The 23,565-nt window shown below is 41.6% G+C and overlaps 1 protein-coding gene across 3 annotated transcripts in view; it reads right to left on the bottom strand.

The window, feature by feature from the left end:
• Nucleotides 1–23,565, bottom strand: part of TNNI3K (TNNI3 interacting kinase) — a 40,838-nt gene that overhangs the window by 11,588 nt on the left and 5,685 nt on the right. For all 3 annotated transcript variants that reach the window (XM_048312544.1, XM_048312545.1, XM_048312546.1), the window contains exons 2-17: nt 22,881–22,989; nt 20,390–20,475; nt 18,790–18,887; nt 18,170–18,280; nt 13,510–13,608; nt 11,940–12,078; nt 7,386–7,530; nt 7,193–7,297; nt 6,439–6,533; nt 5,686–5,835; nt 4,480–4,566; nt 3,174–3,230; nt 2,036–2,128; nt 1,893–1,950; nt 1,584–1,778; nt 1,138–1,242 (exon numbers count right to left, since the gene is read on the bottom strand). In XM_048312544.1, coding sequence (XP_048168501.1) covers nt 1,138–1,242; nt 1,584–1,778; nt 1,893–1,950; nt 2,036–2,128; nt 3,174–3,230; nt 4,480–4,566; nt 5,686–5,835; nt 6,439–6,533; nt 7,193–7,297; nt 7,386–7,530; nt 11,940–12,078; nt 13,510–13,608; nt 18,170–18,280; nt 18,790–18,887; nt 20,390–20,475; nt 22,881–22,989 — 1,732 coding nt within the window. The remainder of the gene's footprint in view (nt 1–1,137; nt 1,243–1,583; nt 1,779–1,892; nt 1,951–2,035; nt 2,129–3,173; nt 3,231–4,479; nt 4,567–5,685; nt 5,836–6,438; nt 6,534–7,192; nt 7,298–7,385; nt 7,531–11,939; nt 12,079–13,509; nt 13,609–18,169; nt 18,281–18,789; nt 18,888–20,389; nt 20,476–22,880; nt 22,990–23,565) is intronic.

Genomic DNA, 23,565 nt, shown 5'->3' with positions numbered 1-23,565 from the left:
ACTAAACTTTCAGAAGTTGAGCTCTCTCAGCAGCACACATCAATGGCTCCAACGTTCCCTACAGCACATTATCTTCTGACCCTCACAAATACGATCTGTATGAGTTCTGTGGGGCAGTTACATGCTTTCTGGATCTCTAGGAAGATACTGGTTTGGGTTTTCTTTTGTGGAAATCATTATTTAAAATCCTTCAGTGCAGAACTGTTCTTCTAAGAGCCACCAAGGCATGAAGCTGAACTGTGAGGTCTGAGTCTTGGCTGCCCTGGTCTGAGCCTTGGCTCCCCTAGAGCAGTTCCACAGGCTGCAGCAGTCAGGCCTGGGGCTCTTGGCTCGTGCCACTGCCTCAAAAGCAAGGCTCTCCCTTGGAACAACACAGGTGTGCGGCCTGGAAGGAAGCTGGGCAGGGATGCAGGTATGAGAAGGAGACTCAGAAGGATAGTGGAGGACGCCATTCAGCGTGCCTGTTGCTCTCGAGGGCTGACAGAGCTAAGGACCATGCTTTGGCTCTAGCAAAAGGATCACTTTCATCTCCAATCCTGCAATCAATGCCATTCAGGTATTTCACCCCCTGTTGGTGAAACATGCTCAAGACCCTTTTCACAGCTGGAGCAGCAAGAACAGGCTTTTCCCTGCAGCCACCAAGGACTCAGTGCTCCCATTCGGATACCACCAGAGATGGGTGAGTGCCCAGTCCTGTGAAGATCTCAGCTCCCAGAGGGAAGCAATCAGAGCTGCTGTGAGCTGTAACAAACAAGCCAAGCAAACAGAGAAACACACGAACTCAGTGACTAGCAGGAAATATTTAGAGTAAAAGAGACAAAGCAAAGGGGAGGAGATGAAGCGATGAGGGAACGTGACCAAGTGTCCTTTGCCAGCAGGTGTTAGGCTGAAATTGAGCATTGGGAAATGGAGATTCAGAAAAACAAACAGATGTAGGGAAACACCATCAGTGACTGCAGCCTTCCAGGACAATCACAGTTCAGCAGTTGTGACTCATAGAGGTTTGTATAAAACCTCTGAGATTATTTTCAATTGAGTGCTAATGAGACACTGTGGGGTTGCAGGAGGCTGCAGGGTGTCCCCGTGGCTTTGAGCTTTCATGTTGCCTAAATTTTTAGGTTGAAGACTGAAACTGACCTGTTCAAATCCCGATGTATGATGGGCTGTGTGAGATTGTGGAGGTACTCCATGCCTTTGGCCACATCTACAGCAATGATTAATTTAGACTGCAGATCAAGAATTCTGTATTTCGTAAAAAAAATTAAAATTACTTGAAGGTAATAAACAGTTGAAAATTATTCTTATCTGTAAATCATGGGACGTTTAAAATTGTTTTACATACAAAATAATGTTACGTAATCTATGCAAAGTAAACCTATATATTGTAAAATAATGGCAATAACAACTTTGTGATTACTCATCAATTTACCTCGTACACCCCATTAAAGCGAACCAAAGCTCAATATTTTCCACTGTGTTCCTTTCTCTGTTGTCTTATCCTGAAATGAGTATTTACATCAGCATAGATTCCCTACACTTCCAAATTCTGTGTGGCAGGCCTCCGTGGGGGATGAGGGTAATACCTCTTCTGCTCATGGAGCAGGGAGAAGAGCGATCCCCCGGAGATGTACTGGGTGACGATGGCAAACTGGCTGGGGTCATCCAGGCAGGCTCCCACGAACTGGATGACACAGGGATGGTTCAGTCGGCAGAGAATGGAAACCTCACGGCAGAACATGTCCACATCGGATTTGGAGCAGTAGGTGTTGGCTCGGTAACTTAGAATTCACATAAGAGGAAGCAGAAGGCAAAAGTGTCATAAAATATGGGCTTTTTAAATACTTCAAACTAGGTCACTGACCAAGTAGGATGGAAAAGCCTGACAAACTTACCGTTTGATTGCAACAATTTTATTTCTACATCGTCCCTTATAGACTTTTCCAAAAGACCCTAAAACAGTTTAAAATAAATAAGCTCAAATATGTTGGTTATGAACATCAAACATTTAAAGTCAATGCACTTTAATTTCTGGTACCTGAGCCAATAATCTCATGGAACTCTATCTCAGAGAGCTGAAGGTGGAAGTGTGATGGCAAACCAGCGCGGAGGAGGAGGACATTGGCCTTTTCTGCAAGAGAAACACTCATCCCATTTGTAAAACACGGGTCAGGGGAGGAGCAAGCATAAAAGCTCTGACCTTCAGAACTCTTGCATGGGGAGAGCTGTTTTTTACAGGTTTTTCCCTGAAAATTGACTGCTAGTCCTGCTCCCTGCTACAGCAAACCCCAGTGACAGACACTTGCAATGCCACAGGTTGCCTTGGGCATTCCTGGCTCTAGCACTGTATCAGCCATGAGCACTGTCCCACGTTCCCAAACTCTGCCTGTACCACGGGATGGTAGCACAAAATTCTTTACATGGAGAATTAATTCATTTTTTTGTGTAGCCAGTGCTCATTGCTGCTGCTGGGGATGCTATTCCAGAGTTGGCTGGCTCTTAGTGACATGTGGAATCTAAACTTTGCAACTGAATTTGTCAACTAGTTGTCAAATGTCTCTATCTTGTTGATCTTGTTAGTTTATTACTATAGAGTTTATCAGAATATTTCTAAACAGAGAATTTTGATGCTGCTATGTAAAAGATGTAAGGATTTGATTATATCCAGAGTGAACATTTAAAGGGGAAAATTGAAAGTACCACCAAAAAAAAAAAAAAAAAGAGGAAATACCTTAAAATACCTTAAAATACCTTAAAATATTTATCTGCATATTTCAGCTGTATTTTTTTCACAGTAACACAAATTATTTTTGGACAGAATTTTTCTTATAAGGATAATTCAGGCATTTTATGGTGTGATTTAAATGATATTTATTTGCATTCATGGAGAAGTGGGTATTTCATTAGTGCTATTTCACATCACAGCCTTTTCTCAAAGAAATAAAAAGAAATATATATATATTTTAAAGTGAATGAAAACAAGGCAAATACAGGAATTGTCATTGTCCTGAGTAACAAAACGAAGTATATTGTTTCCTAAAATTATGCCAAGGAAATGGAACAATGAACCATAAAAATTCCAGGAATAATGAATCCTGCGTAGGATGTTCAGGCTGACAAACACATTGGATCAAAAGACCACAAAAGTTCAAGTTTTCCCTTGCCATGGCAAATACCTTTTGTCATGCTTTTAATCTTCCCTAGAGGGGATGGCACTGACACATAGGAACCATCTGAAATAAAGAACAGCGTGAAATATTATGGAGTTCAACAACAGCATAAGTGATAGTGCTGATAAATTAATGAGTCAATGATGGCTGAAAGAATTAATAATAAAGGGTGAGAATTCAGACGAACACACGAACACAGCTGATGGGAGCTGGTTTGGGCTGGGATATAGTTCATTTTCTTCACTCTACCAGGCACAGCAGATTGGGATGTTGTATCCCCTCAGCCTTGAAAGGAATCTGTGTATGGCTTTACTGATTGCTGCAGAATGGTATCGACTCACAGGTATTAAGGGAGCCAACGTAGCCTTTAGATCCACTAGATTTTGTAAAGGAGCTCTGGCCAGATTCCCAAACTGGACTGTGAACATACTGCACTTTTTAGTTCACTGATGAGACTTTCCCAAAGGCCTCAGCTTTCTCCCTATACCAGAAATTTCATCCCCTTTTTTCTGCTCAAGTGGAAGCCAAGTCCTTTTAGAAATCAGAATTACAAAATATCCCTGCATGTGCTAATCGCTTGCCAAAATAATTTCCAGTACACCTGTGACCTTAGTCCCCTACAGATTTACATACATTTGAGCTATACTACAGCTAAACCTGGAACAGGCCAAAAGATTCAGGGAGCAGGCTGCTGCTGCTGCTGGCTGTAGGCTCCTCCGCTTTCCACACCTGGAGCAGAACATGACAAACCACAAGGCACAGCATCCTCATCCTCTCTGAGGCAGCGCTCTAACACATGGCCAAAGGTTTTGTTTAATCTAGCTCACTTCCTGGCTCTTGTCATTTAGTCACCAATACAAATGTGTATTTTTGTAGCAAAATGTGTAATTAATTCTTCCAAAGGGGGCATTAGATATCCAAAGATATTAAAAAGTATGAAGGGGACTGAGTAGAGAAAGAGAAAATGTCAACAGTCAAAGAAACATCAGGACTAAAGAGCACACAAAGAACAGTGATGGAAGACTGCTCAGGACATGAAAAGGTGTGAGCAATGATTGACAGGGGCTGATCTTCAACTCACAGCTTTGGGCTCTCCTTTCTAGGAATAAAACCAACTGACAACTTTAATTTAAATAATGGAACGTTAAATTAAGTGTACCCAGAAAATGGTGAGTCCCATGACAGTGATTTTATTTGTGGCAGACAGAACTGACCCAAAGCTCTCTGACATGGGTGGAGCTTTTCCAGAGATTTCAGCAGTCTTTAGATCAGGCCCTTTGGCTAGAGAACAAAGTGATTGCTCAGCCCATACCTCCTCCAGGCTGGGAGTATTCGTTGCAGGGGGATTCATCCTGAGGTCTCTTGTAATGCTTCAGGAGGGTCACAATTGCATCATGACCTGGGAAGGAAAGAGGAAATACATGGATTTGCAGGTAACTCAAAAGACTTTTTTTTTTTTAAATTAATTTATACAAAATCAGGGGATTTTTAAAAAAAATGTACAACATGTCTATAAAATATGCAAAGATGTGGTGATGCTAATCTAAACCTACTGTGATTCTTAATTGTAGAAATGTGGGAAATTTCCGCCAGTAAAAACAAGCATGTTGTTTTCATGAGTCCCCCTACTCCTAAAATGCAAGATATGGCAAAGGAAAAACCTGCATTGCAGAAATTCTGCAATGGAAGTTGAAATAGTCTTCAGTGGACCTGACAAGGAAAACCAGGGCCTGTAATCATTCTTTTTGTAGTCCTAACTGGAGAAATTTGTACACCTATTGCTGCAGATGGAAGCTACACTTGCCCCTGTCCCTTGAGAGGCACCAGCTGGCAGTGGGGCCACCTGCTCAGGTGTTTGATACACAAAACTCTGCCTGGCAGCATTTAAAATTCTTTCCTAAACCTTTCCAAGATGAGTTTTCCCTCAGTAATTTAATACGTATTATTTTGCCAATAATCAGGTTTTGAAAAGCCTTGCAAACTCATAGTTTTAATATATTACAGTCACTCTCACAATAAAAGGCACTGCAGGGGAATGTCCCAGAAGTTGCAGACTCAGAAAGATGGAAGCTGCTACCTGTCTGTCCATGCAAGACAGTATAACAGGAGCCATGGAAAATGCCTCACTTTGATCCACATTTGCAAGAATTCAAGATTACTGACTGATTCATCCTTCCTCACAATGGTCAGCAATAAAATGGTCAGCAATAAAATGCACATGCCAGAGGAGGAACAGCCCTTGCTGCTCAGGCTGCATGTCTCTTGTTTTAGCAGCACAGAAACACTCCTCTTCTTGAGTTTGTGCTGGATTAAACTGGTGTTTAACAGAGATCTGAGGTGACAAATTGAAGTGCTGGGGTTTATAAGCCTTTGTGCCATTCCCTGGGGAGCAGATGGTGAGAGCTCTGTCTGCAGGCATTGGCAGGTTATTTTGCAGCATTATCTCCTTCCCATGCTGCCCTCTCCTTCCTGCACGGCTTCTGCGGATTTTGTAGCAGAAACTAAAAAATGGAAATACCTTTCTCATAAGCCCACATCAAACAGGTCTGCTCATCCTTTTCTCCACTGGACCTGCTGGGATCACAAGCTACGAGATTCATATCAGCTCCGTTATCCAGCAGGAACTGCACAAGGCGAATATGGCCATGGTAGCAAGCACAGTGCAATCCTGGAACATCAGAGATGTGTGGGGAGCACAACTGTCAGAACATGGCAAAACAACTGCAGCAACAACTGTAAAGTGCAAATTGATTTCCTTGATAAACAAATATATTGTCAAAAAAATACCTGAGGCGAGAGGTGAAAATTAAACATTAAGGCTGCAAGAACCAATCTATTGCCTCTGCCCAATGTGCCACCATTTATTCTGCCACCTGCAAACCACATTTAACGACTCTGTATGTGAGAAAAAGCAAGTGGAAACAAAGACAGCTCTTTGTAGTGGGGACAGGAAGGTGTGCAGCCCTTCAGACACTATATCCCAGGAGCCTATGTCTTTGCAGAAAAATTTCTAATGCTACTTAGAAGCCTCACTATGGGAGGAACAGTTTACACCAGGTTTTGTTACTCATATACACCCTGAGGAGCCTGATACATCCTCACTGAAGTCTTATCACTTCTATGCCTCCTGTAAAAATATTTCAAGAAAGCTGTGCTCTGTCTGAAAGGTACTTGGGTGCTGGAATTACCCTGGAAATCCTGATGGTGTATGGCTTCCCAATATTTTGGTGCTGGCATATACCCTCATACACAGTAAGTATGATGATGTTACCTGTGTGCCCATCTCTCCCTTGATGATTGATGCTTACAACATTCTGGTCAAGAAGAAACTTGACAAGTTCTATGTTCTTTCCATAGGTGCAAGCACTGCAGAAGCAAAGGGAGGGGTGAGTGCTTATAGTCCATAAAAGAAGTACTTTGGCTAGCCAAAAATTTACAAAGAATTACACAGAGATAAAAATGCAGTAATAAAGGATCTTTAGAAATGTGCAAATGCATGATTAATCCACCAAAGCATATTCATTTTTATTGTTTCAGAAACATTCTAATTATTGCTGAATCACCTAATTTTACACAGTTGTGCAAACAGTCTGTGTTGCAAAGTGCCTCTTAAATAGCCCTTTACAAATTTCCAGCATCCCAACCAAACCATGTTCTGCCACCTGGTTTCTCATTCAGAGTACCTGGCTCCAGCAGACATCCAGGTGGAACAAGCTCTGATCTCAGCTCCCAAACTGCACAAGGAAAGGAACCATCGTCCAACCAGGTGTTGGTGAACCTGATTTTCTTACCTTCCTTGCTCTCACTTCTTCTCTCCCTCTCTCTCTCTTCTCATTCACTGCCTGGTTCTGCCTCTTACTTCATGCCCTGTCATGCATCTCATGACACAAACTCACCCTCCCTGTGTAGCTCCCTGCTGGCTCTGTCCCTCACCTGGCTGCTGGTGAGACATTTGTAATTTTGGGTGTTGTGCCACACACGTGTGTAAGTGGAGCTCTATTGACAATGGCATTTGAACACCTCACCTGTGGAAAGCTGTTTCACTGAATATATTCTCTTTAGTGAGGCTTTCTGTTCCTGAGAGCTGAATTATTTCCTTGACAACTTCAAACTTCCCATTGTAACAGGCACTGAAGAGGAAGCCAGTACAGAGGTGTTAGCAAACGCGGCCTTCCCACGAGCCCCAAACCTGTCAAACAGCTGCTCCGGGGCACTCACAGGTGTAGAGGTGTGTCTCCATAGATATTCACCACGTGGGGCTGCACTTCGAAGCTGCTCTGCAGTAAGAACTTCACAATATCATGGTGCCCAAATCGAGAGCAGAAGTGCAGAGGCACATGATCTTCGTTGTCCTGAGCATTCACTGCCGGTTGACCCAGAAAAAGACCACAGAAAGGATTTTATCCTTAGCACAGTATGTCTGGGATTGTTTGGGATATTTAGTAGAATTTTATGTGTTGTACCCATGCATTTTGAAACCTCCTGGAAAAACATTTGTGGGCATATTTATTTAAAATTGAAATGTCTGTGACCTTCCGTATATTGAACCCACATTGCTCTGTGTCACCTGCAGTGCACTGTCACGGTGATTTTCTGAACTTGGGGCATAACTGCTTTCTTCCAGCTGCAAACTTATTGAGTGTTTTGATGCAGCTTTCTATGAAGCAATCATGAGTTATAAGTGACCCTTAGAAAGACCAATTTTGAAGCAAAAGTAAGATAATAACAACATCAACAGAACTGGGAACGTCCAGGCAGCACAGAACTGCTGGTATCTACCAGTAGTAGCAAACTGTTCTAAGGGCAATTGCATGGAGTGTCCCTGGAGTATCCTTGATCTGCAGATGGCAATTGTTTCAGACTGCCAGCTATCATGGACCACATCCATGCCAGGGGGCCTTCTGCCTGTTTATGGGATGGGCAATTGCATTCCAGCACCAGAAACGGGAGTGGAGGTACCTTACATGGCTCTTCCTTCATCTATCCTGTAGGGAGTGAAGAAGAGATTGGACAAGGCTCTAGGCAGAGTTCTTTGTTGGTACAGACACCTACAAGTACTGTTTTCATTATCCAAAATAAGTCTTTAGTCAGTTTTAAATGTGTTTATTTGACTCTTGGTGTATTTCTTCCTATGTTCTTCCAGAACAACCTTCTGGAAGGTATGTATGTCCTTCCAGAACAACCATAACCAGTTGATTTTGTAACTGATAAAAATGACAAACCTAGGCTTCTTTGTGCAATATTTAGTTCTTGGTTCAGCCTGGCACCAGGTCTTTGAGGCAGTTTACATAAATGAATAGACTACAAGGGAATAGTTGTCCATTGGAGATGTCCAAACCTGTACTGCCAGGCTTTTCCATGCAACTCTGACAAACACTCCTCAGGAACATCTCCTACAGCTCAGCCTCCTCAGGACAGAGGCCAACCCAATCACATTCTGAGGGTCTGTCTTCTCTTTGATTTTCTGTGAGTATAACAAACAGTGAAAATGAAAATAGATTCCTATTTTAAAACCTTTTTGAAATGATGCTGAATGCTCACAGAAATGGACAGTCCTCTGAAATGTGTGGAACTTACAACTTCCCTTGTGTCTAGTGACAGAGAGCTCCAATGGTGTGTTCTGTTACTGAAATCCACAAACTTCATTAACTGCTCCCATTAACCTTCCCAGCAGTCTTGTATATAAGAAGTAAAGTAGACTCTTTTCCCTCTCTATTCTAAAATAATTCTTCACTTTATAGCGTCATGTGACATGTTGGCCTTTAGTTTTTATTATGACCTGACATTCTGGTACCATTTCACCAGATCCATTGTGAAGTGCAATAAGTAAGAGTGGAATAAATGTCAAAATTTTATAATGATAAGTATCAGCAATTTAGAACATGTTCCCACAGAATGGCCTGAAGGACATCAGGGGCCTCAGTCTACAACACAACAAGGTGCAGGGTGGAGAAAGGAAGGAACACTCCTTTACTTATCCAGTCAGAAATGCCTGCAAACCATTTCCTTTGCCTCTAGAAGGATCTATAACTAGACCATGGGATAATGGGTTTTGTTTCAATTGGTAGCTTTTTGCTTTCTCAATGAAGCACACCAGATACACTTTGTCTTAAAAAGAAGGAGAATATTGTCTTAAAAAGAAGGAGAAGTTCACATTCAATACAGCAGAAAATCAGTCAAAACATCTTAGAAGAGTGTTATGGAGAAAAAATACCATCCTACTGATTCAGGATTTACTCAAGAAGACTACAGAAGAGTTCTTCAAATTGAAATTTTTGAAGTACATTTATATTAAATTAGACCATAGAATGCAACTGTCTGGGCAGTCAGGGACTGAAAACTGAGGTTGCCTTACAAGTAAGCAGGAAAACTGAGCAAATGCCAAATTCTTGTCTGGAAAAAAAAAGAATTCTGCAGAAATCATTCTTAGCACTGAGACATGACATTGGTAGAAAGTAACAGGTGAAACCATCACTGTAAACGAATAAATGGAAAAAAGGACAGTGCAGGAAAGTTCCTGGAAGAGCTTATGGGATTTCTGAAAATAGAGAGGTTACTTAGTTCTTCCCCAGAGTGTTTATGCTAAAAGAAATTATGGGATTGGCATCTGGAGAACCAGCCACACTTGTAACACTGGGTTTATACATGGGCCACATGTAGAACATGAACCTTTGTGATGACACATATATAAGCAGCACATTTCTTTTACATGCTTTTCTTATAATTTGTGGTTGGGCTGGAGAAGGATTTTGGCGATTGTTAGGCTGCAAATATTCTTACTTTCAGCAGCATTCTGACCTTTTCAGCCTGATTCAGTGGTCACTGCTTGTTTTCAGTCACTGTGGTTTTGGGCTGACTAGCGAGTCACATTATGTTAAAAGAAATAGTTCAAGTTTGTGACCCCAATTACTGATCTGCACTGAACAGTGCCAAATTTATTCAGGTTCTTTCCCCAAATCCTTTCATTCCTGGGCTCTAAAGACTTGTTCCTCCACTGCTGCATTTATAGCAAGTTTCAAAGTGTGCTACTTTAAGAGCAAAAGGCTTCCCGCTTCCAGTCTCCCTTTTCTTTTTTCTGTGCTGAAGATTCTGAGTTTAAAGAAAAGGACCTGAAATGGTGCCCCAGATTCTTTCCTTTTGGAATAAAGTCTCTAATGCAGAGCAAACCTCCCACTGCCTTGTCATGATGAGAGAATGTCTCTTTTTTCCCCCCTTTATTATAATTATATCGGCTCAGTGCACACACATCGAGGCTGAAACACCCTGAGCTCGCTACTGAAAACAGCATGCACAGACCTGACCGTGCCGCTTCCCTCCATGCTTTTTTCCTGCATGAGGAGGATGTGTGATTGCTGGCAAGACTCACAGAGAACATGGTAAATTGATGTATTAAAGATCAGTACATTTCCAAGCAATGTACTGTTCCTTTCCAAAAACCATCTCTGTCCCTTACTCTGAGGATAAGAAATTAATTTCTAAATAATTTGAACTTTGCTCAGTATTTCACAGAATCATAGAATGGCCTGGGTTGGAAGGGACCTTGACCTTTAAGGTCCCTCCCCATAGGCAGGGACACCTTCCACTGTCCCAGGCTGCTTCAAACCCTGTCCAATCTGGCCTTGGACACTTCCAAGGATGGGGCAGCCACAGATTCTCTGGGCACCCTGTGCCAGGGTCTCACCACCTACACAGGGAAGAATTTTTTTCCGGTGTTTAATCTAACCCTGCCCTCTGTCAGTGTGAAGCCATTCCCCTTGTCCTGTCACTCCAGGCCCTTGTAAATAGTCTCTCTCCATCTTTCTTTAGGGCTACCTTCAGGCACAGGTAAGAATCTCTGCATTAATAATCACAATATGCATAAAATGTGACCTCTAAGTTACAACATTTGTGTGCCTTTGTGGGATGTGTCAGCAGTATGCACGGCCACACTGACACAGGAGTCACAGCAAAGCAAGAGTAAGGCTGCAGTGTGGCACATTTTGTGCCTTCAGCGTTACTGAAACAGCAAAAGGAGGGGGAACAGAGCAAGAGTAAGAACCCAGCAGAACCACCAGCTGCACACTGACATTAGTCACAGGAGAAACTCTTCTGAGTTGTGACACAGGCGGAGTATAAGCAATGAAACGCAAAGTCACAGCCGAGTGACATCGCTGTGAGGCCAGCTGGGCAAGGAACACCCCAACCCACAGAACACCCAGAGTGTGCTCAGACACCTCTGTGCAGCCCACCACGTTTTCACACAGGCACTTTCTCTGACAGAAAATGGCCCACAGTGAAGAGTAGGAAGCTTGTGGAGCGTAATAAATCATGTGCTAAAAAATCTCCTTTTCTGTGGAATTTCAACTTCCGTATGAATTATTTTAAATTATTTGCTGCATAATTTCAACTTAAAACCCTTCTCCTGTACCTCATTCTCTAGTTCTCTGTGCATTTAAGTCACTTTGACTACAAATACTCACCACATGGCCACATGTTCCCTGCCTGGATAAATGTCTAAATAATGAGCCACCTCTGCATATGAAACTTAATTTTGTTTTCTGCCCTATCTAACATCTGTTAGATGTTTTTCACCTCTAACTTATTACTGAAAATAGAGTAAATGAGAGATGACAAACCAGCATACTTAAGTGAGGAAAAGTCTCCAGCTGCCCTTTTCTTGTTTCAGTTGTCCAAAGATGATACATGCACACACACAAATAGTATGTGTTAGGAAGCTAAGATTCTGTCTACAAAACACAATGCTAAGGATGATTTTTAAATATCTTTTCTTACCATCAGCTTTGCTTCCCTCTTCCATCAAAAGCTTTGTGATGTTGAGAAAGCCTTTGGCAGCAGCCAGATGGAGAGGTCTGTCCCCAACTTCACCACTCACATTCACATCAGCTCCGAACTTCAGTAAGAGGTGGGTTACCTAAATATTTAATTAAGGTTAATTAAAATATCACATGAAAATAAAACTTTGAGAACATCAGATCCAGTATTGCATTGGGTAATACTATATGTATCTCTGTAAAGTTAAAACAGGGAGAAGAGATTCAATAGAAAACTAATTTTTAAGTTACATGTCTATAAAAATATTAAAATTCTCAAAAGCAAGCTCACATTCATTCTCAAAAACGTTCTCTATGGTGAAGGGTCACCAGACATGTTTGAATGACCAATCGGCATAATAAAGCAACACTCTCAAAGTCCCCACGAGCCAGAGCTGTGGCTCCTGTCTGATAGGTCTCTTCTCCCAGAGCCCCACAGGAGCTTTCAGCACCATCTCACAGGACTGTGACTGCTTGTTCTGAAGTGGCTTGTGGCAAACGAGCGAGCTAATCTCTCAGCCCCTACAGCAGCAGTTTCTTCTGGATGATGAGGTGCACAGACATGAAAGCAGCACCTCAGGTCCCTGGCTCACTCACACCCTTGCTCTCACCCAGCTGCAGGGCAGAGCACTCCAATCATCTGGACTTGCTGCTTTCAAAAGCTCTCCCTAGACAGCTCCTCCATGCACTCGAAGTAACACTTCACTGGAGTGGAAAAGACACCGTTCAAAGTCATCCTTTGAAACTTTGAACACCCCAGAACACAAGGCTTTAGCCAGAGAAAGACACAGAGAATACTTGCATAAACCAAACAGGCCCATTATCACAGTTCACATAATAAAAGGGCTGCTCAGGGCTAATACTGGGCTGTGGATTAGCCATGTGTCAATTGTACTGTCCAAATATACAGAAGAAAGAGAGTTGAGGGGCTCAGTGTCAGCTTTGGTCAGAACTCCAGACTGTGTTTCAGTCAGCCTGTGATCTGTGTGAATGGAGAAAGCTCAGCTGCACCGATCATGTGCACAGCACTTCAGGGAAAATCCTGCTCGCTGAATGATCATTTTTTCCCACTAAGTGAAAAGTTTGTGGATTCCAAGGAAAGCCAATAGAATTGCCATTAAATTATTACTGGAAAGTGATGTTCACTTCCTCGAGAGGTTTGGAAAGCACAGACACATTCCCCAGGCAATCTCTGACATGGGATGAATGAACAGCAGATGAAAAGTGCCTCTAGGCCCAAGCCTGCTTATCAAAGCCCGCTAAAGAACCCTTTGTTTCAAGAGGTCTCAAGGGGAAAACTCCATGTTTTGCTGGGGTCTAGTACAGAGGACAGAAGTGTAGAAATTTCCTGTTGATTTTCAGACTCTTAGGGCAAGCAGAGATGTGTAGTTATACACATCTCTGAGTGTAATTTCAGTATATGAGGTTTTTGCATGGAAGGACCCTCTGGAACGTAAAGCAGAACCATCTAACACTAAACCTACAGGTGACTTGGCTCCCCTTCCCAGGGGTCTGAATCTGCCCTCAGTTACCTGCTCATGGCCATAATATGCAGCAATATGCAGGGGGGTGAAGAACACTGCATCCTGCACGTTCACATAGGCTCCGTGCTGCAGCAGAATATCCACAGCCTGCAAGGAAACCAACACGACATTCCAGTTAGAAGCAATATATATATATTATATGTGCTCAGCTGATAAAACAGGACTTTGAAACCTCATGCCTCCAATTTTAAAAAGTCAGCCCCAAACAAGTTATAATGGTGCAGAGCTGTGTACAGCATGTAAAAGTGATTAACTTACAGTACTTGAACTGAACACTAAATGTCACTGATGCTTTATAAATAAGCCTGAAAATCAGTGTGCTGGTAAAAAAACTGATGTACGAAGTAAGAGGCACAGAAATGGCTATGTGGATGTTCTCAGAACAACCTTAATTTTCTTTTAGCCATTATGAACAAAGAGCTGTAAACATATCACAGCTTTTAGAAGTGAAAAAGGGACACAAAATGAAAGATCCTTTTAAATTTAAATGTGTGAAGGTAAATCCTCAAACATGGAAGCATTTCTTTGTATTTTAGAAGATAATAGTTATTTGGCTTCAGTAAATAACCCTAAGTGTTTTCTTTCAAATTTCTACTTTTTTTTGGTCCTTCAGGAGGCCCATGTATTTCTGGAAAGCTATGAACTCTCAAGAAAAATCTTGCTGCACAGCTGTCAAAATAGAAGCCTGAATGAAACCACTTTGGGTTCTACACTGAAGCCTGAGGGCTGCTCGTTTTTCTGAAGCACGAGGGAGTCTTTGGGCACATGAAGGGCTTGGGCTGGGGATTACTCCAGAAGTTCTACATATCCTTTTGATGGATGCAAATTTTTGCATGTCATGATGATGAAAGACACTGGACCATGAATCACCACAGCACAGTGAAGAACTGGGACTAACAAGGGTGGGGAAGTGGCCAGCTCCTGTACTACACCGTTCCTACCGGAGCCTGCCCGTGACGAGCCCCTGGAGGACGCCAGCCAGTGTCAGCTGCAGCGATGCAGAAGTCTGTCACCTGCCCTCTAGGCTGAGACCCCCCAAATCATGTCACACGTGCAACAACAAGGGCAGTCAGTTCAATCCATGTCACTCCCAAGTGCTCTGAGAACACAAATTGTTCCCAAGCAACATCAGTGTACAGGGATTGTTTCTTTACACAGTTTGAATTATTTTTTTCCGTGTGATGGCCTGAAGATATTTTCTGCATAAAGTCTGTGCCTGACATATGTAAATGTGTCCATTTCCCATTAGTTTTAACCATTTTTCTATGGCATCAGCTGTAACTTCCCTTGGAGGCAGCACTGCAGGGCCAGGTCTGACTATTCCCATGGGTGGAGGTTCTGCGTCATCCCTGGAATGCTCTCAGTGCTGCATCACTCTCATTGTGATCCCCTCATCCCCTTTATATACAGTCAGAATTTCCCTTGCTAAATGTCACATGTGTTGACATCCTTTTGCTGTGAATCCTTTTGCTGCAGATCTCAAAAAAGCATTTGACTACATAATAAAAATCTTAAGAAAGATCCCCTGAGATCGCTGGAGAAGCTGCTGGCTCTTCTATCAACCAAAGGACAGCTCAGCAGCAGGCACCCACTGGATGGGTGGGAACGTGTTCAGGTAGTAAATAAAGGACACACTCAGTTATTTAGTTAACACAGCTGGCTGGTTAACAAACAACTGATTCCCTCCACTGTCTTTCCCGTGTCTGGCCAATTTTCAATATCTTGGTGGGTCAGAGGTGGAAACATAGAGCCAGCTAGCCAGGGATTTAAAATGGCTTTGAAGTGATTCATCTAAGACATTTTTCAGCAAACTTCCATGATAAAACCACTATGAAGTTGTAGCTGTTTTCTCTGAAAAGAGATGTTCGAGCCTGTGGCTTTTACATGAATATGACTGAAATGTCTTTGGATCAGCTTGATTTTAATTTAGCCATGAACTGTGAGGCTGCAACACATTCAGAGATGTGACCACAACTCCAATTCTCCTTAATCTCTTTGGGAGCTGGAATTCAAAATTTAGATTAATCTAGAAGCTTTCAAGGTGGATCTTCAAGATGAAAAAACTGTGTTGAGTAATGTGAATCCATCTCTGATGATGAACATAAAATTAGATGGGTTTTGACACATTTTCCAGGCTGTAGCAATGGCAGCCATGCTTGCTGCTTTGTGATCTCCTGATAAATAGAATTCTGTGTGCTGTACTAAGCAAACTCCACTCAAGTGTAAATTATGAGAGGGGTACAGAGACAGGCTTGATAATTTCTCAGACAAGACATCTTTCTAGGAAAGAAAAAAGGAGTCTTAGAAAGCACTGAAAGCTGTCATAGGCATCACAAGTAGGAGGGTATGCTGGAGGGATGTGCAAGGATAGAAATACTTCAGAAACCAAGGAGAAAAAAAAAAAAAATCCTCAGGAGACAGACTGTGAGTGAAGGTGAAGCTCGTAACCCAGGGGACATTCCCAAGCTGCAGAGAAAGAAGCTGGATGGGCTGGTCAAAGGCAGCCAGCAGCATCCCAGTGAGGTTCACGCCATCCTGAAAAACAAGGGGAACTAATACTTCCCTTTTCCTCGTACAACCAATTTTTATTTCAAAACAATACTTTGAATTATTTGTACAATAGTCTTACTTTGTAATTTCTCTTAAAATTCTCTTTAAAAAGTTTTATTCAGAAATTTTTGAACAGTCAAGTCAAATGATATTCACTTCAAAGACAATTAATTAAGTCACTCTGAAGTTCAGAAGGAGCCAACAAAAAACCCCATGAGACAGACATAAGGACCTTATGTTTTGGACAAGGGCAAGGGATAAAAGCTCATCTAAGAAAACTAGATCAGTGATTATTGATTTTTTAGCAGGTAAAATTTAAATGAGAAGACAATTTCAGCAATTAAGGCCTTTGCACAGTGCCAGCCTCCATACAGCCTTACACTGAAATATCTACAGAATCCCTAAGAAGATTCTTCCCTTTTCTCTAACAGATCCTTGGCACACATACACTCATAGCTCAGACCCTCAGGTGTGCAGGTACAGAAACTGAGTGGCACTGGTTCATCCTGCCTGTGACCCTCCATCCAGCTCATGCATCTGCAGGTGTTGCAGTCTCAGAGTGAAAACTTTAATTTATATGAAATAGAAAAGACAGAAAGACACTGGCTTTCCAAGGTGCTAATATTGGACAGCACGTAAATGTGGAAGAGGTCCATGCATTATTTATTCAGCAATGACTTCCCTAGACTGGAAACATTTCATGTTTTCAAAATAACAGTCTTAGTGAGAGATTTATTGAACTTATTTGCTGATTTTCTAATATGTTTGTAATTTTATTTTATAATTTTTCATTAATTTTTTTTACCTTACAGGTTTTTAAAATTTATTTTTTAATTTTTCATTAATTTTTCATTCTTCTCATTGAGAACTGCAATTTCCATTAACAGTCAAAATCAGCAAACAGCATATTTTTGGTGAAGTACAATACAGCCCTAAGTCATAGAGAACATGCCCACTGGCTCAAATGAGCGGCAACATCCCATTGATGCTGATGGCCTCATCCCAGAGAGTGGGTTCAGAGGTTTCAGGTCTGGTAATGCAGAAAAGCCAAAGACTGACTGTTTGGGGAAGTGGGAAAAAAAGCATTTTTTTCTCAGTTCTACCTTTCTTCTAAATATAGTCAGTAATCTCCTGCAGTAAAAAACTATGTTGCATAGACAGGGATATATACCTCTGCTATTTATTTAATGCTATAAAAAATTATTTACCTTATTTGAATCAGGAAGACAACCAAAAATCAATTTCCTCTTTCTTAAACCTATTGTATTTATAAGGGGGGTTGAAAAAATGATTCCATATTGTCATGAATATTAATGAAATTGTGGACAAAACAAGCTACTTTATCTAGCAGAGGAACTTCTAAGCTGACTGAAAATTTCACAACTATATAAAGAAGGAAAGCAAGAGCTTGGACTATAAATCCTTGGTTCCAAGAGCAGCAGATGAACCAAATGAGTTATATAGAGTCGCACTTCATTTATGGAGGCGCTTCTGATACAGAGCTGATCATTCCCAAGGTAGATATAAGGAACTTTTCAAAACTACTTACAGTTTATTTTTTATTGAGTTAATGGACTCATCCTTGTTGGGTTGTGAGCACCCTAATTTGCCCATAACCTCAGCAGGGTCTTGGGACGTGGGAGCAACAGCAGGTCTGCCTTTGGTATTTACAGCAAAAGGCCCAGACATTTTAAAAATTACTTGGAACCCCAGAGTGCTCAGAGAAAAGCAGTTTGCACTGTCCACAGAGGAGACATTAAATACCTGTGAATGAGACCCTCCCAGAGGCAGGGCTCAGGGTAACAGCTCCACCATCAGCCTGCACAGAACTATTAGAATCAAAGAATCATCAAGGTTGGAAAAGACCTCCAAGACCTATCATGTCCAACCTTTGGTCTGTGTCCTTTGTGCATGTTTGTTCAATGCAAAAATACATGCACAGATTAATTTTCCCAAAATGCAGAAAAAAATCCAGTAAAATCCAGCTGTACTTAACCAGTTCTGAGTTTTGTTTTGGAAGACATCAGTATAAAACAGAATGACCTGCCAATGTTAGCACTCACCTGTTTCAGTCCTGTGCAGCAAAAGAGAGACATACCTTGTGGTGGCCGGCGATGGTGGCGACGTGCAGGGCCGTCAGTGCTCCGTACCCGACCTGCTGGATGTCAGCCCCGCCATGCAGCAGCGCTGTGAGCAGCTCCACATTGTCCTAAAAGCCATGGATTTAACCCATATCATTCCTGGGACACAGCTCTCACAGCTGAAGGGAGCAGCCCCAGCCTTGGCCTCTCCGGCTGTGACACCGCTGGCCTTGATGGAGAGGGACCAGCCGTGGTCCAGGGGCTCAGGGTGCAAGGAGAGGCTGGGGGAAGGTTTGTCCCAGGCACCAGACATCTCTCTTTTGCTATACTAAAGCCTGTGTGTTAGAAAAGTCTCTATCCTGATTTTATGGCGGCACTGGACAACTCCTCTGTCTTGAGTTGCATTGGATGTCTGCATCAGTAATTCCAAAGCAATATCCTACCCCGTGGATGACATTGCAAAAGCACATGCTGTTTCCTGTGCATGGGCTCCTAAAAAGGCATTTTCCTATGCACCGCAATTGTGAAATTTACATTTTCACCAGAAATAATGACTAGAGAGCTCATCTAGACAGTTCAGACAAATCAGTTGCTCAGTTCTGATTTCCTGTCATCAATTCTATTTAAAATCATTTACCTTATAAGCTGCCAAGTGCAGAGCTGTAAATCCATTTCTCGTTAGTCGGGATGGGCGCAGCCCTTTCAGCATGAGAGTTCTGATGTGTGATTTGTTGCCTTTAGAGAGAAAAGTGGAAAAAAAAGGAAGTTAAAGGAAAGAACATGCAGATGAGGTAAGAAGCTCCTGTGTGAGTTTGAAAGCAGAGAAATAGGTATCTCGACTGCTGACCTGAGGCAAGTAATAAAATACATCTTTTGAAACCTTGAAATGATGAGGCTGATGGAAATATCTCATTGGCCAGGACAATTGGAAGTCTGGCCACATACCAGCTCACTGTTTGTTCACACTTTAATGAGGATTTAGCTGAACTGCTAGAGAAGCAAACTCCTCCTTTAACATCCAGACCATGCTGCAAAGAGCTCCATGAACCAGAAGGTGCTTCTGGAACCTCTGGTTCCTCAGTCTCTGAGCTCCTTTGCCATCTCACAACTGGAGCACTGCTCTCCCTACGCAGGACAACCTCACAGGGACAGTCATTTTGGGGAGTGCTAATGTAGGTCCACACAGGCAAGTAGCTTTGCTCTGACCTTTTTGATGCATGGTGAATACATAAATAAATTCAATAAATTCATCTGCCTTCTGAATAGTTGTGGCAGTAACCAAGGACAATGTCAGCTCTAGTAGCTCTTCGCCCTCCTCCAAGTGTTCACATAATAATTCGCGTGTGCTTTCTTCCTCTCAGCTACCCCAACTGCTCTAATGTTCCCATGCATTGATGCCATCTTTGGATAGGCTCTTGCATTCGAAAGTGGCAAGTGAAGATCCACTCGGTTTTCAGCAGTGCAGGATCAGGTGGTTCCACGTGGTGAACATCTAACAAAGATTGATAAAATCACTTATGCATATCATTAGTCAGTACTTCGCAGAGCTGAAACCTCAGGGTAAAAGTCTCTTTGCCTCTCTTAGCCAATTTCTGCTGAAAACTGTATAACAAGAGCAAAGCAAGTGCATGAACTAATGACTTGGTGTGGATAACAGAGCAGCTGTGTGGATCCAAGTGGAAAATCCCACCATTTATGAGCATCCCAGAACACATCTTGCCCTCTTCTCCTGTGTATTCTGATCTCCTATCTGCCAAAGCCCTATCAGCTGATGATTGTCACTAAAGCATTTCAGTTATTCTTCTTTTAATCAATGTGAAATAAAATACAGGTATTTTCATTACACTAGAAAAACTGGTGGTTTAAGTATGGCAAAGTGCTGCTCCAACAATGTCCCTGTCCTGGAGCTTGAGCCATGGACAGAATCTGGAAATGTGGAGCCATGCTCCGTAATGAGTGTAGATTAACGAATGGATATAGAAGCAATTTTGAATGAGTTGAACCCCTGTAGTAAATCACACTGCATCATCAACCAGAACTTTTGTCAGACTGAAGAATCAGCTGTTATGGGGCTCTTTGTAACTCAGTGCAGCCCTCTGGCAGTGCAGCTTAGAGTGAGGCTGAGAGCTGCTTCTCCATCTGAGAAGTTCCCTGAAAACACAGTCCTCCTGACACTTCCAGCCAGAAGAAATCAGTAATTGTCCCCAGTGTCTCACCGCGCTGTTGCAGACACCTACCCCCACACACACAGCACAGGTGGAGCAGCGAGAGCCCGTTCTCCGTGCGGTAATTCAGATTGACTTTGCAGAAGGCTTCATCAGAGCTGAAAAGGGGATTTTACAGATGATTACTTCTTTCATCTTTCAGCACAGCTTCTTGCATGTGGGAAACATTTAAAAGAAAAATCTCAATGTAATTTTTTTGAGACACAAGGCTGAATTTATACCCAGGTTACAGTCTGTAAATCTAAAAATACTTTACTACTATCAGGTTGGGTGGTCCAGATTTATTGTTTTCTGAGAAATCCTGCTATGCAATCACAATATATACATTCAAGATGTATCTAAATTAGGGGAAATAAGAGGAAAGACTCTTTAAAAATATAAATAATCCATACAAACTCAGCTTCTCTTGTAATGCAGTAATAATTAAGAAGTATTTTTTAAATGTGTGTATTGATTCTAAAATGGTGAGTAGGGCATGCATGGAGCGGGGACCATCTTGTTAAGTGAAAAGAATAATCAGGAAAAGCCTATAAAACATGAGTTTATACTCCCCAAATGGGATCACAGGGACAGTGATCACTGTGCTCACTTACAAGTTGTTAAATGAAATGGTACTTGGACATTTTAGCTTTTGTCATCAAGCCTTGTAGGTTTCCTTCAGCACAGACTGATTTGTTACTGATCCATCAAACACTCTAAGTAATTACAGTTATTGAAAACTAAATAGACCTATAGTTAATATTTCTTTGGAGAATCTTGATTTTGGCCTGCCCATAGAAGTTTGGGATTTTCCATTCCGTATCAGCACATCCATGACCCTGATTTTGCAGGATTTGTGTAACTATAAACCCACCCTGAGGGAGAAGCAACCATTAAATACATTTAACAAGGTTACAATAAAAAGTAATGTTTCAGTACTTTTCTCTAATTTTAAAATACAAACTTATGCTGAGCTCCCCTTAGCAGGATGACCCATTAAGAAAGGGGACATTTGGGGTTTTCTTTCAATAAATATTTCAATAATTTATTCTTTAAATAGAATTTAAAAGGCAGACAAAGATGGAGACTTGTCTTTACTTCTGTTTTATCAGTTAAGTCTATGCTTTAACCTACTTGTTCATTGTATATCATCACTCTGAAGGTGGACTAAAACCTGTGTTTCCATATTGGGCGTTTTATGATGTGCAGAAACAGTGCATGATTTGAAAAGGATAAAACCAGAGTATAACAGTTACTGTTTATGCAAAAAATGGACTTATTTGCCAAAACTGTGTGCTTCAGAGAGAATGATTCTACAATCAGTCTAGATTCTCATATGCATTCCTTAGAAGGGTTTCACATGCCAGGGGAGCTCATTTTTTGATGTCTTATATTAAAACCACTTTGGTAAGGAACATTTTTTTCCCCCATGGGTGAGGGCAACTTTTGGAAACTAAATCACTGGCTGATTCTTAAAGCCTGACCTACAAAGAAAAGCCTTCCCACTGCACTGTCCTCAGGATGATCAGTTCCCCCTGCTATGGAGAGAGGAGCAAGGCTCTGTAGCTGAAGAGTTTCGCTAACACTGAAGCTTACCTGGGCTGGTCCGACAGACTGAGCTGAGCTGCCAGAGCCCTGCTAACCTTGAAGGGAGTTTTAATTTCTTCTTATGCTTAGTGCAGGGAGTTAGCACTTCCACCATATACTCCCTTGTCTTGATTATCTAAAATAAAGAGTACCCTGGCTCCAATTTGTAAAAATTATCAATTTTACTACTAAACAGGATTAAAATGAGGGAAGTAATTAACTGAAGCATAACCGAAGTAGTCAGCACCCTGCAGAGAAAGCTCAGTGGCTCAAACAGTGGTAGCAGTGGCAGCTGAAATGGAGCATGAGGAATAATTTATAGAGCCAGGTATATCTGGCTTTTTTGATCTTGTGATTTATTTCTGATTAGAATCCCCTGTTTCTCCAAGGGATTTTGATGTCTGAAATTATTTGCCTGGTCATTTTCTCAACTCACTTCCAGTCTGTGAGCTGGGTGTTTGCTGCACTGGAGCTTTGCAGGTAATGAACACGTCAGGGCATTACTTGGTTGGGTGAGCCTGTGGGGGAGCATGTGCTACCCTGAGAAAACCAGTAGAATCCTAATTTTGAATCCACTACTTTTGTGTTTGTTTACAGTGTGATACTTCAGCAATATTCCTGGCTGCAGAAACACATCCGCAAAACTGAAAAGTGCACAGCAAAATCAGACATTCTACTAATGCTAATTAATTTACAAAAGTATATAGGTGTTTGTTGTAAAATACTGGCATTAATAATCAGCAGCCACTAATTTTGGTACTCTGCTGTGGGGCTCTGCCCAGCACTGTGATGACGTATTCCCAAAAATAGACATAAAGAACATGCATTCCATATACGAGAAACTCTGTCCATAAAAAACACCTGAGACTGAAAATACTGTTCGATAGCAAATAGTCATTTGAAAGAAATCAATGAACAGATTCCCAGAATATTTTACCTAAAAACATGCTTCAACTCTGCCAGCTCCTTCTCCTTGACTTGCAGGTTGTCCTCCAACCGCTCTGTGACTGTGGCATAGGATTCACTGACTTTCTTCTTCCATTCATCTACAACAAAAACTCCTAATTGATAAAACACTTCAAAGCACAAAAGTCATAATGTCCCTGTTACCGAAACTCTCAATTTTTTAACATCCAATTGTAAAATTTCATATATCTTTCTATTAAAGTTTAAAATAGCTATTAAACTGCTCCTGCTGCAGCCAATACAGAAATATATACAAGGATTTCAGAGACAGTGCATATGAATCCTTACCAGAAATATTTTAATATTAACTAATATTTAAGAGAAAACTTAAAGCTCAGATTGCATTTGTTAGCTCTCATTTCCTAAACAGGCACACAGCAGAAAAAGGTTGGAGATTTAAAGGCTTTTCTCATGAAGTATGAGTTAAATCAACATAGTAATATAGGTTAATATGATCTTATATAATTGCCCAGCTAAATTTAGTTTAGTAGCTTTTTTTGTCCTTTTTGTCTTCTTTCACAGTCTGTATCTGGGTTAAGTCAAGAACAATACCTGAGCCTTGAACTCAAGAGTAAACCAGCAATGAGTTATCTCCCGAAATACCATTTGCTCCTTGCCGATGGATGGATGGCACATTGCCTGTAAAAAAGTGACAT

Source organism: Corvus hawaiiensis, chromosome 9 (assembly GCF_020740725.1).
Source record: "Corvus hawaiiensis isolate bCorHaw1 chromosome 9, bCorHaw1.pri.cur, whole genome shotgun sequence".
NCBI classification, from domain to species: Eukaryota; Metazoa; Chordata; class Aves; order Passeriformes; family Corvidae; genus Corvus; species Corvus hawaiiensis.
Note: the sequence above shows the minus strand (reverse complement) of the source record. Positions and strands in the feature narration are given on the sequence as shown.